The sequence below is a fragment of the Dasypus novemcinctus genome, chromosome 24, assembly GCF_030445035.2.
Source record: "Dasypus novemcinctus isolate mDasNov1 chromosome 24, mDasNov1.1.hap2, whole genome shotgun sequence".
NCBI lineage: Eukaryota > Metazoa > Chordata > Mammalia > Cingulata > Dasypodidae > Dasypus > Dasypus novemcinctus.
In genome coordinates, this window is record NC_080696.1 from 66034541 (window position 1) to 66045846 (window position 11306).

The following is an 11306-nucleotide window of genomic DNA, read 5'->3' on the forward strand; positions in this document are numbered from 1 at the left end:
CCCTGCCCTGCTCCAGGCACCCCAAGAAGCTTCCCCCGGTCGCTCAGGGCTTGGCTTGGATGTGGGCGGGCAGTCCGACCTCCAGGCGTGGACACCTGCTCCCTGCTCGGCCTGGCCCCGCCCTGCACCCCCCGCCTGGCTGCCCCCGGCTTCCTGCTGTCCCCTCTGCTGTCCCCACTCAGGTCTCCCCACTCCTGGGCTCTTTGACCCCCGGGTTTCTCCCCTCACTCGGGGTCTGATGGCCAGAAAGGTTGGGTCAGCCGTTTCCCTGACGCAGCCATGGACGCCAGCATCCTCCCGGTCAGTGAGCAAACTCCGTCCTCGCCCCACGAGGAAGACACTGGGCAGGCTGGCCTCAGTTCAGCCACGCCGGCCCCCTCTCGGGCACCAACTCCCCTCGCGGGAGGTGAGAGTGGGGGCGGTGCCGCTTCAACCCCGATGGCCCCGGCCGCTTGGGCCTGTGTCCCCAGGCCAGGCAGGGGTGCACCCCGCCCCAGCCCCGCCCCGGGAAGGGCCTGGAGCCCGGCAAGGCGGCCGGCGCTGCTCCCCGGGCCTTGTGTCGGGTGCTGCCCCAGAGCCACGGAGACAAGGCGGGGTCCCGGTGGGGGGCCCCCCCCAGCCCGAGTCCTCATCTGAGCACACTCGCCAGGGAAGGCAGCCGGGGCCTCCAGGCACCAAGACAAGGTGCAGAGGGCCCACCCCCAGGCAGCGGCACCCCCCACACTGGGACCCCGCCCCCAGACACGCCACTGCAGGTGCCAGGTCAAGGTAGCACAGCTGGGGTGGGGCTGGGTCTCTGTACCTTGTAAAAGGGCTGGGGTGGCTTGATGACCCCAGACCCATGGGGTTCTCCTCCGTAGCCTGAGGCCTGGAGGCCCCCGGGCACCACTGAGTATGCAGGTTCCCAGGCCCCAGCCTAGGACTGCCCAGACCAGGGGGCCTGGGGCTCTGCATTTTAACAGCCCCTGCTGCAGCTCCAGTGTATGAGGGGCTGACCCTGCTTCAAAGTTAAGGAAAGGCAGAAGCCATGCCCCTGTGCCCCCCAGGCCTGACTGCACCACGCCCCCACGCCCCTGGCCACCCACCCCAACACTGCCGGACAATCGTGTTCTGAGGCTTGGCTGGGACTTGTGTGGACAGAGGGGCTACCGCTGCCCGAACCTCAGCTCGCTCCCGGCCCCTCACAGGCGGCCCCTGCCCCAGGAAAGAGGCCCGGGGGCAGCGAGGGGTGGACTCAGACCCGAGGCCGTGTGCCCCACAGCCTGGGCTCTCAGCCCAGCGTTGCTCAAAACGTGGGTCCCCAAGCACCCCTCGGACTCACGGGGTCCTGTTTGGAATGCTCACTCCTGGGCCCTCTTCAGCCTGAGGGCAGGGTGCAGGAGCTGCACAGCCGCCAGTGCTGACGGGGCTGCCAGGCGGGTGCCAGCCCGAGCGGGGCAGGGCGCTTACGGGGGCAGGTGCCCAGCACGCACCCCGTGTGGCCCCCGCTGCGTGGGGTCCTGCTTGAGATCTCCCTGGAGTCAGGCGCCACGGGGGGGGCCAGAGGGGCTGGAGCTGCTCCCAGACCCTGCCTTGTGCCCGGTGGGATGGAGGGCTTGGGAGCAGTCGGGGAGGCTTCCTGGAGGAGGGGGGCTGGGCCTGAGCGGCAGCTGCTGGGGCGGGGACCCAGGGAGGGGCCCGGCCCCGAGAGGGAATGAGGACGCTCGCCAGCCCCTCGCTCGCACCTGGGGCCCGAGGCCTCGACGGGCTGACCCCATGTCCGCTGGCCTCGCGCAGCCGGCAACCTCTGTTGTTGAGACCGGGCATGGCCTTGCGGGCGGCTGTTTACGCGCTCGCCAAGGCCTGCGGACGCCCTTGAGAGCGCCACCGCGTGACTCAGAGCGGCTGGCGGAGGCGACCCCTCAGCCGCTGCAGACCCCGCAGGCAGGGCCCAGCCAGGAAGCGCCCGCAGGGGAGGAGCGGGGGAGGGGCCCAGGGGCTCCCTGTGCACGACTTAGAGAGCAGCAACGGAAAGCAGGCCGGAAGAACCTTCTGGATGGATGGACGCGTTCTAGAAACCAGCGCCACAGACGACCGTTTTTAAAAATAAAAGTTTAACAGGGCTGCACACTGGCGGTCGGGGACCCATCTGGCTGCAGCTGTTTCGGTTAGCTCACACAGTGTTTTTAAAAATTTGAAATCAAATTGAGATTTTAAAAAGCTTTAAATTGGTAGTTTTCACATAGGAAAAAAAAGAATCTAGGTCTCTGGTCTCTGGGAAACTGGGAAGGTCTTGCTGGCAAAAGGACACAACAGGGTGGAAACAAAGGTGTGGCCCTTCCACAGGCACTGCGTGGCCAGCATGCCCCACTCCCCACCCCTCCCTATCGCCTCCTGGCATCAAGTCACTAGCAGCCATGCGTCAGCGCTCTCGGGCAGGTGGCCTCTAGCCAGCGCAAGCAGCTACTTTACCATCCACAGGGGGTGGGGGGCCCTCCGCGAGTTAAAGGGGCGCTGGTATAACCGTGCTGAGAGCCGACTGCCGGCCTGACACTGCCCCTGCCCCTCCACCTTCCTGCCCCCGTCAGAAATGGTCAGGACACACGGACTCTGTGAGAATGAGCCTTTTACTGCCACTTCCGGGAAAACCATCCAAATAAATACACGTCCCCGATGACCGCGGCGTGAGCAGCTTCCCGCGGGGTGGCGTCCTTGCACAGTGCGCAGCCTGCACGCCCGGCCGGGGCAGCCTGCGCTCGTGGAGGACAGGTTCCCTGGCTGGGTCTGGTGCCTCAAACGTGGCAAGGGAGGGACCAGCCCCGTGGCTCCGGGGGGGCCCCGTCCAGCCGCTTCCCACCTCCCGACGCCCCGTGGGCGCAGTGGCATCTGATGCGTGATCCCGTCGTCCAACCGCTGCAGCCCACGAGCGTGTCGATGGCGTGCACCGACGACAGAAGCCGAGCGGGCGGCGGCCCCTGGGCTGGCCTCGGCTGCTGTGCCCGGCGCGGCGTTCGAGGCGTCCGCTGCCCGGGCTCCCCGTCTCCCCCTGCCCTCCGCCCACACAGAGGCCTCCTCCGCCACGGGGGGTGCCCGGCGCCTCGAGGCTCCGCCAGCCCCGGGGCCAGTCTCCCCCGGCAGCGGGCAGTGGTCTCTGCCCGTTTGGGTGGAAGGGCAGCGAGGGGGGTCTAGGCCAAGGCCAGCGGGCACCAGGCCTCCTGGCGCAGCGCCCCGCCGAGGCCAGCCTGGGGGCCCAGTGCCGCAGCGGGGAAGGCCAAGTCCTCGGGCTCAAACTTGAACTCCAGGTGGCTGGGGGTCAGCGGGTCATCCGGCTGGTCAGAGGCCTGCGGGCAGGCGGGTGGGCCGTGAGCGGGCGGGGCTTCGGGCTGGGGTCGGGGGACCGGCCCCTGCGCCGGGGACGGCAGGTGGCCACGGGCCTGGGGAAAGCCTGCGGGGCCGCGTGCAGGCCCGGGGCGGGGGGTGGGTCTGCCCTGGTCAGGCAATTAGGGAGGGCTCCCCTGAGGAGGCACACGGGAGTCCGCCCCGCCCCATCCCCTCACCTGGGACGCGACGCTGCGCTCCGGCAACGACGGGGACGCCAGGCCACGCTCGGCTCCTGAAGCTGCCGCCGAGCCCTTGGGGTCGGGGACAGAGGACGGGGCGGCCGTGGAGCCGGCTGCGGGAAGAGCGGGGGGCTCACAGGGGCACGCGGCTGGCACCCCCTCCCGTCACCGCACGCCTGGCCCAGGGTGCAGGGACGCCGCGAGGTCCCGCGGCGAGGGGCAGGCTGCCGGGGTCGACCGCGCGAGCTTCCCCCCCCCCACCCCCACGCAGCCCCTTCCCACCGTGTCCGGGTCCGCGCGCGCACCTGCTGCGCCCCTGGGCGGGGCCGCGCCCCTCGGCTTCCGCTTCCGCGTCTGGATGTTCTCCTTCTTCATCGCCAGCGGCCGCGGAACCTGGCGGGGCGGGCGAGGGTGGGTGGCCGGTCCCATCCCTGCCCCACGGCGGTCACGCTGGGAGCCGACCGGTCCCCCCAGGCACGCGCGGCCAGTGGCTGCCCCCACCCCCGGCCACGAGGGGCCCCTGGAGCATCGAGGGGGCAGCTCGGTGTCCGGGCTCCGTCCCCGGCCGAGTAGCCACGGGCAGCCACAGCTCCGCCCAGCCCCTGTCCACACGACGGCCGAGGTGGCCACGGGGCCTGCTGCTGCGCGCGGTGCGGGAGCCGCAGGGCCGTGTGCGTAACGTGTGCAACACGTGTGTAGGGCCCGCCCGCTGCGCCCGAGCCTCTTGCACCCCCACCCCGCACGTTCGCCCCGTGGGGCCCCCTGGGCTTGGGGTTCTGAGCTGAGGGCCCCCGCCCCGGCGCGCGGCCCCTCCCCTGCACCCCGGCCCCCGCCCCGCTCACCCCGTGCAGCTTCATGTAGAGGCCGCAGGCGTTGCACACGGGCTCGCCCTCCGCGTTGCGCCGCCACAGCGTCGTGGTGGTCGTGTGGCAGTTGGTGCAGCACAGTCCAGCCCGGCGGGAGGAGGGCTGTGGGGCGGGGAGGCCGCCGTGAGCCCTGGGGCGGGGGCCGGGGCCCCGGGGGCGTGGGGTGTCCCTCAGCCCAAGAGAGTGGCCGCTGTTCCCAGCAGCCCTCACCAACCAGAGCGCAAGGGATGGAAGCTAGACTCAGGATGGACCGGCAGCCGTGTCCGGGGCCAGGCGGGCCGGGCGGGAGCAGCTGAGGGTGCTCAGGTCAGCCTCGTGCCCTGGGGCAGGCCGCCACCCGTTTCTGGGCCTCGGTTTCTACATTGGGAAAATGGGGCTCAAGAGGCAGCAGGCGACCGGCTGGTCAGAGGACACGTTCCGGAAACGTGGCTGTTGGCCTCCTGGCTCCTGCAGCCACGATGCCCGGCCCCAGCCCCAGCCTTCTGTGGGGGGCGCCCCCTGCCCCGGCGGGGGCTACGCCCAGGGGCTGCTGGTCCCGCCTGGGCTCCGGGGCAGCGCTGCTCTCCAGCCAGAGCTCCCCACGGCTCCCCGTCGCCTGCTGGACAGACGCCTGGTGGTGCTCGCCCCTTGGCTGCGTCTCCGGAAACGCGACCAGCCCCCCCAGGCCCTTCCAGAGCCCCCCCCGCCCCCGCCACAGCTCCAGATCCCATCTGGGGTCCCAAACTGCCCTGCACCTCGGAACCTCCCGGGGCCCTGCCTGGTGTCGGCTCAGGGACCCCGAGTGAGGGGAGCAGCCTGAGGCCCAGGACCCTGGGGGGCTCTGACGTGCTGGCCGGCTTGGCCCGAGCCGCGTCTCCCACCAGCCCGGTGTCCCCTGGGCTCCCGGGCTCGCCGGCCTCATCGCAGAGCGCGGCTTCTACTCCGACGCACGTTTCGGGATTTGAGCGGAGCCTCGTCGCCGGCCTGGGCGGGGGGCTTCGCGAGGCACTGCCCCGCCCAGTCGCCTGGGCCTCGCTCCTCGGAGGGCGCGCTCCCTCCTCACCCACCGCCCGCCCGTGGACCCCTGGCCCGCGTCCCTGCCCGCCCTGCCCCCGCAGGCTCTCCCTGCGCCCTCCAGCCGCGGCGAGTCCAGGCCGCACACGCAACACCTCCGAAAGGCCGCGGCTCTGCCTCCAGCTCCCCGGCCCGGGATGGAGCCAGGGGACACAGCCCAGGCCACGGGGGACGGTCCTGCGGGGCCCACCTGCCGTCTCCAGGACCTCCCTGCGGGGTGCCGAGCGCCGACCGCCCACCCCTCCACCCGGGCTGGCTCGGCCGGGCCAGGCAAGGCAGCCCCAGGAGGGCGTGGGGGCCTCTCCTTGGAGCCCACCCAAAGAGAAAGCCCGGGACGAAGAGGCCCCCGCTCGGCTGCCCGGCCCCGTGCAGCTCCAGCCCCCAGGCCAGGCGGGGCCTCTGGCCTCCAGCAGGACGCTGCGCTGGGCTTCGAGTAAGAGGAAGGGAAGGGCAGGGCACAGAGGCCGGGGCAAGCACGGCCGGGGCACGGAGACCCCCGCCCCGGATGGCCCGGCCCCACCACCGCGCGTCTTCCTGGACAGGGAGGCCTTGGGCCCAGGGCTGCCAGATTTAGAAAAAAAACACAAACAAACAGGATGCCCGTTAAATGTGGATCCCAGATAAGCGCGAGCTCTTCGCGTTGGTACATCCCGGGCGGACCGGCGCCCGCTTGGCTGAGCAGAGTACTTGCTAATTATCTGGAATCCACACCTCACCGGGCACCCTGGGTATCACCTGGCAGCCCTCACCTGCCCCCCTGGACCACACCTGTCTCCACCTCCCGCCCCGAGCGGGCACCCCAGGTGCTTTCACCGTCAGTCGTGCAGAGACGCGCCGGCGACGACGGCGAGTTCAGCATCACAGCAGGAGGCCGCGCCACCTACCACCCCGCAGGCGCCGCCTCTGCTCCAAGAGCAAGTGTGCACCGCACACCCCCACACGTCCACATCCACGTGCACGTGCCTAACCCACACACACTCACCCACGGGTACGCGCACGTCCCCCTGCGGCTGCACGTCCACAAAAGAGGTGGCTCGGGGCGAGAGCAAAGGGGCGCGGGCGGGACCCACGAGCCGCTCGCCTGCCGCCTGCCAAAGACAAGCCCGGGAGGGCGCTCGCCCGTCGCCCACGCGCGGTGCAAGGGGAAAACCCGGAGGCCGCGGTGAGCGTCGTGCTTTTAAATGCGCACGCTTTCCTCGTGCACGACTAAGAAAACAGGACCTCTGAGATTTCCAGGGTTCCTCGCTCACCTGTCCCCTGGCCCTCAGGCGGCCAGCTCTTGGGTGGAAACCGAGGCTGCCGTGCTGAGGGGCCCAGGGAAGTGGGGGGGCCCAGGGCTGGACACACTCGGGCCCCGCACTGGCACCTCAGGGCCCCCCGTGACTGATGACGCGCGGCGCCCGCCCGTCCTTCCTCACTGTCCAGGCCGGCAGCAGGGCCTGGCTGCCCTCACGGACCCCCGCTCCACGCCCCGGTGGGACGGCCCCCTCCTCTTCCAGCCAATTCCCAGGTCCCCGGGAAGTCGGGCCGGCGGCAGCGGGACCTCAAGCCTGGAGAGAGGCCCTCGGTCCCGGCCTGCCCGAGCAGCCGGGAGCACCCGCGAAGGACGCCTGGGAAACAGAGGCTGCAGCTCCAGGCGGCCTGTGTGGGCGCAGCCACGCCGCCCCGGGGGCCTCGCGGAGGGAGCGGGGCCGCGTCCCGACGGGGTGGGGGAGACGACCTGAGCTGGATGAAGCCGTCCCTTCTGGGCGGAGGGTCAGCGGGGGCTGGGGGCCGCGGATCCGTGAGGCCAGAGCAGGACAAACCCGGTCAGGGCCGGGCCGGCAAGGCCAGGGTCACCACAGGCTCTCGGCCACACCCGACCTTCGGCACTTACCACCGGCCACCCTCCTGCTGTGCCGCCCCTGCCCCTGGCAGACCCCACTATCCGCTCTGCCCCCTCTTTGTCCCCTCTGCCCCTCAACACTGTTCGCTCTGTCCCTGTCCAGTGTCCCCGTCGTCAGCTCTGGCCCTCCCTCCGTGCCCTCCACACTGTGCACTCTGCCCTGGCCCTGCCCCTGACAGCCCCCCCATCTGCCCTGGCCCTGGCCACCACCCCCTCTGCTGCCCCCGCCCTTGCTGTCAGCTCCACGTGCAGCAGGTGCACCTGCACGTACAGGGTGGGCTCAGAGAGCACCTGGCCATGTCCGCTCAGGTGGAAGGCAGACTGGGGGGGAGGAACGAGGGTGGTGGTGGGGGTCTGTGGGGTGGGAGGACCACATCAACTCCCTGAGTACCGAGATGGCTCCTCTGCCCAAAGGCTACCTCCTTGCGACCACAGGTACGCCCAGGTGAGCAGGGAAGGGCTGGGCCCACCTCTGTGCCCTCCCCGTGTTCTAAGGGCCGAGCTCAGGACACTTGGGGCCTTTAAGGGAAGGCTGGGACAGGCGCCACTGGCCAGGCACCTGGACGTGCGTTCTGGCTGCACGCCAGGTGGGGGCAGGGGTGCGCCTGGAGCGTTGGGGGCCAATCCTGGGGTGCACTTGGCCTTGGAAGGCCTGGCACTGCCCACTGCCAGGCAAGCACTGGGGCCGGACCTCCCTGGGGTGCAGGAAGGGGACCCCCACGTTAGAGGGACGCCCCGGGGTCCTGCTCAGCACGAGACGGGGGAGGGGCGTGGATGCCCACTGCCTGGCACCACTCGGCGCACACTTCCTGGGGTGTCCTGCAGTCCTGGGGAGTGAGAGGGGGCTCAAGGGGTCCCGGGAGCAGGCACGCCCACCCCACCCCAGGAGCTGGGGCCGAGAGGGGGTGCCTGGTCCCCAGGGCCCAGCGGCAGCAGGGCACAAGGCTCTGCATTCGCGACGACAGTTTCGGATTCACCTCCCTGTTTCCCAGGGGAGGGGACCACCCCTCAATCCACAGCCCAGGAGCTCAGGAGACCCGGCCCTGGGGTGGGGGCACGGCTGGGTCCAGGCTCGGCCGCCTCGGGGCTGTGGGGGGGAGCTGTTCACGGCTCTGCGGCCGGCCCCCCACCCAGGCCTCGGCAGGACACAGAGTGAAGGGACTCGAGGGGCTCCCGCCAGCTCCTGGGGGCGTCCTGCCCTGCTGGGGCCAAAATCCTGGGCCCCCAAGGCCCCCGCTGCCCAACCCCCTCCCTCAGGAAAAACCAAAAGTGAAAACAAGTTTCCCCAACGCAGCGGCACAGGCTCCTCCCCTTCCCTGCAGCGTGGGGCGTCCGGGGCTCTCCAAGGGCTGGGGTACCCACAGCCCCGCATTTTGGGGTTTCAGGTGGTGGCCCCCCCTTCTGCCAGCGCTCTGTCCAGGGCGGCGTCACCCCAGACCCACAGCCACGGGGACTCCACAGAGGGCCGCCGGCCCCGCACAGCACCCCAAGCCGCCCCTTCCCAGAGCGCAGCGCAGAGAGATCGCGGCGTCGCCCCTGCGCCCAGGCCTCCCGGGACCCCGGGACCCCAGGTCCAAGGGGCGGTGGAGCCAGGCGCGGCCGCTCAGACCCCGGGTCCCCCACCCCACGCCGGGCGCCCCGACACAGCAGGGCCAGGCCGAGAGGAGCTGAGCCCGCCTGCTCGGCGCAGGGGGGTGCCTGGGCGCTGTCGGGGTCGCTTCTGCCCGCCCCCCACCCCGTCCCGGGCTCGCTGCGGGAGCCAAGGCCCCGCACTCACCAGGCGCTTCTGCGGCCGCACGAGCGGCCTGTTGACGCCGTTCACCTTGTGGTAGAGGCCGCAGGCGTTGCACAGGTAGTGGCCGGTGCCGTCCCGGCGCCACAGCGGCGTCGACAGGGCCCCGCAGTTGACGCACTCGCGACCCTCGCCCGGGAACTCCTCCAGGAAGTCAGACACTGCGGGACAGGCAGCTGGTGGGCGCTGGGCCGCGCCTCGGCTCCTGCTGCCGTGAGCGCGTCTCGCTTTAGACCGTCCGCTGCCACCTTCGCCTCCAAAACTCTCGGGCCACACGGGGCACCCGGGCCGACTTCGGGCTTTTGCTGGGGCTGGTTTGTAGGGGGGCGGTGGGGGCCCCACGGGGTCCAGCCTCAAGCATTCTGGTGGGTTCCGACCCCAGGAGGCCCTGCGCCTCCGCCGGCCGGCACGGGAGGGCCGCCCGAGCCTTCGCTGCACCCGGAAGGGCTGCGCCCAGCGCCCGGACCCCTCGGCAGGGTGAGACGCCCAGGGGCGCGGGGCGACGCGTGAGGCCCCTGGGCGCGGGGCCTGCAGCTGGAAGTCTGGGTCGGGATCCTTGCCGCCCTCCCTCGGAACAGGCTCGGCCGCTCACGGGGTGCCACCCGCGGGTACAGGGGTCGTCCCCGTCTCTTCCCGCAGCACAAGGCGCAGGCGGTGGGGGCAGGGCGGGGCCAATCACTGGGTGGGGGTCCTGGGCAGCAGTGGCCAAGGGGTCCCATGGCTGCGGCCAAGGGCTGCTCCAGAGCTGTCCCGGGGAGAGGGAAGGAAAGCGGGGGCCCCTGGGGCTGCTAAGAGGGCGCGGGCCTCATGCAGGCTGCGCTCCCCGCTTCCCGGGAGGGAGAGAAAATGCTGGGGCTTTCTCCTCAAACGCCCCCCGCGTCCCCTAAACACAGCGGGAGCTTCTGAAACCTCAGATTGGAGGAACATTCTAGAACAAGGAGATGGATGGGGCGGATTATTTAATGAAACCAATATTTTTAACTTAAAAAAAAAAAATTTCCAAACGGATTCCATAAAAACGTTCAGGATTTTAGGCTCACAACAGGCTCTACGCAGGACGCGGAATCGGCTGACGGACGGGAAGGGGGAAGCAAACCTCCCGAAGGTGGAGAAGGCATTCCGCCCGCAGCACTTCCGCCCCGGGGGTCGCGGCCGAGCCTGGGTCTGCCCGTGTCGAGGGTCCCCGATTGGGGGACCCCGAGGGGAAAGCGCGGCCGTTCCAGCGGGGACACACTCCGCAGGGCGCGAGCCCCCCACGCCCGCACTCACCGAAGGCGGCCCTGCGGCCCGGCGGGCCCGGGAGCGCGCTGCCGTCGAAGGCGCCGGCGGCCCAGGACGGCTCGGGGCTCACGTAGGCCGGGTAGGCGGCGGGGTACGCGGCGCCCACGGGCCGCCCGAGCGGCGCCGGGAACTGCTCGCGACCCAGCAGGGCGCCCTGGAAGGCGCCGCCGCCGCGCCCCGCGGGGCTGTGCGCGAAGGGGAAGGCGGCGGCGGGGGGCTGCGCCGGCGGCGGGGGCGGGGGGCCCGCGCCGAAGGCGGAGGGGTCGGCGGCGGGCGCCCAGCCGGGGTGCGCGGCGAGCGCGGGGGGCTGCGGGCCCGGCTCGCACGCGGGCAGGTAGGGCAGCACCGGGGGGACGCGCGCCGGCGGCACCAACACGGCGGAGCCCGCGCCCGGCGCGCGCAGGAAGGCGCCCGCGTCGGCGTAGGCGGCCTGGCCGGGGCTCGGCGCCAGCGCCAGGCTCTGGTACATCTTCCCGCGCGCGGCCTGGACCTGCGGGGAGGGAGGGCGGCCGTGAGGTCACGGACGCTCTGCGCCCCTGGCCCGCGTGGGGCCCGGCAGGTGCCGCCGCTCCGCTCCGGCCGCGCTCCGCACGCTCCGGCGCTGCCCCGCGCGGCTCCCGGCGCGACCCGACGCCAAGCCCGCTCCTCCGCCGCCGGGGCCTCGGGGTCCCCGGGAGGGGGCGGGTGGGGGCTGCGAAGGCAGGGCGCGGGGCGCGGGGCCCGCGGGGAGGGGGCGCGGGCCGGGCCGGGCACTCACCCGCGGGGCGGAGGGCGCTGCGGCCGGCGGGCGGGCTGGAGACTGGGCGCGGGCGGCGCGGCTCGGCGGGGACTCCGGGCGCTGGGGCCGCCCCTCCCCGGCCCACCCCGGCCCGCCCCCGCCGCGCCGCCCC

General features: G+C 71.9%; 1 protein-coding gene across 2 annotated transcripts; it reads right to left on the bottom strand.

The window, feature by feature from the left end:
- Positions 1-2594: 2594 nt before the first annotated feature.
- On the bottom strand, positions 2595-10885 carry GATA5 (GATA binding protein 5). 2 transcript variants are annotated; one of them, XM_004456832.3, is made up of 6 exons: positions 10405-10885; positions 9121-9296; positions 4382-4507; positions 3839-3932; positions 3537-3652; positions 2595-3320 (listed from the first exon to the last, which is right to left on the bottom strand). In XM_004456832.3, the coding sequence occupies exons 1-6, from the start codon at positions 10883-10885 to the stop codon at positions 3165-3167; spliced, it is 1149 nt and encodes a 382-aa protein (XP_004456889.2). In that variant the 3' UTR covers positions 2595-3164. The 2 variants fall into 2 exon arrangements, with proteins under 2 accessions (XP_004456889.2, XP_004456890.1); XM_004456833.1 differs by lacking the exons at positions 9121-9296; positions 10405-10885 and adding an exon at positions 5649-6655 and having other exon boundaries at positions 3845-3932.
- Between the last annotated feature and the right edge of the window lie 421 nt (positions 10886-11306).

Coding starts and splice junctions, on each gene's coding strand:
- GATA5 (XM_004456832.3), bottom strand. CDS start 10,885: ATGTACCAGAGCCTGGCGCTGGCGCCGAGCCCCGGCCAGGCCGCCTAC. Junction 9,297..10,404: donor GGGCCGCAGGGCCGCCTTCG/GTGAGTGCGGGC, acceptor CCTGTCCCGCAG/TGTCTGACTTCCTGGAGGAG. Junction 3,653..3,838: donor CAGGGGCGCAGCAGGTGCGC/GCGCGGACCCGG, acceptor CTCTTCCCGCAG/CCGGCTCCACGGCCGCCCCG.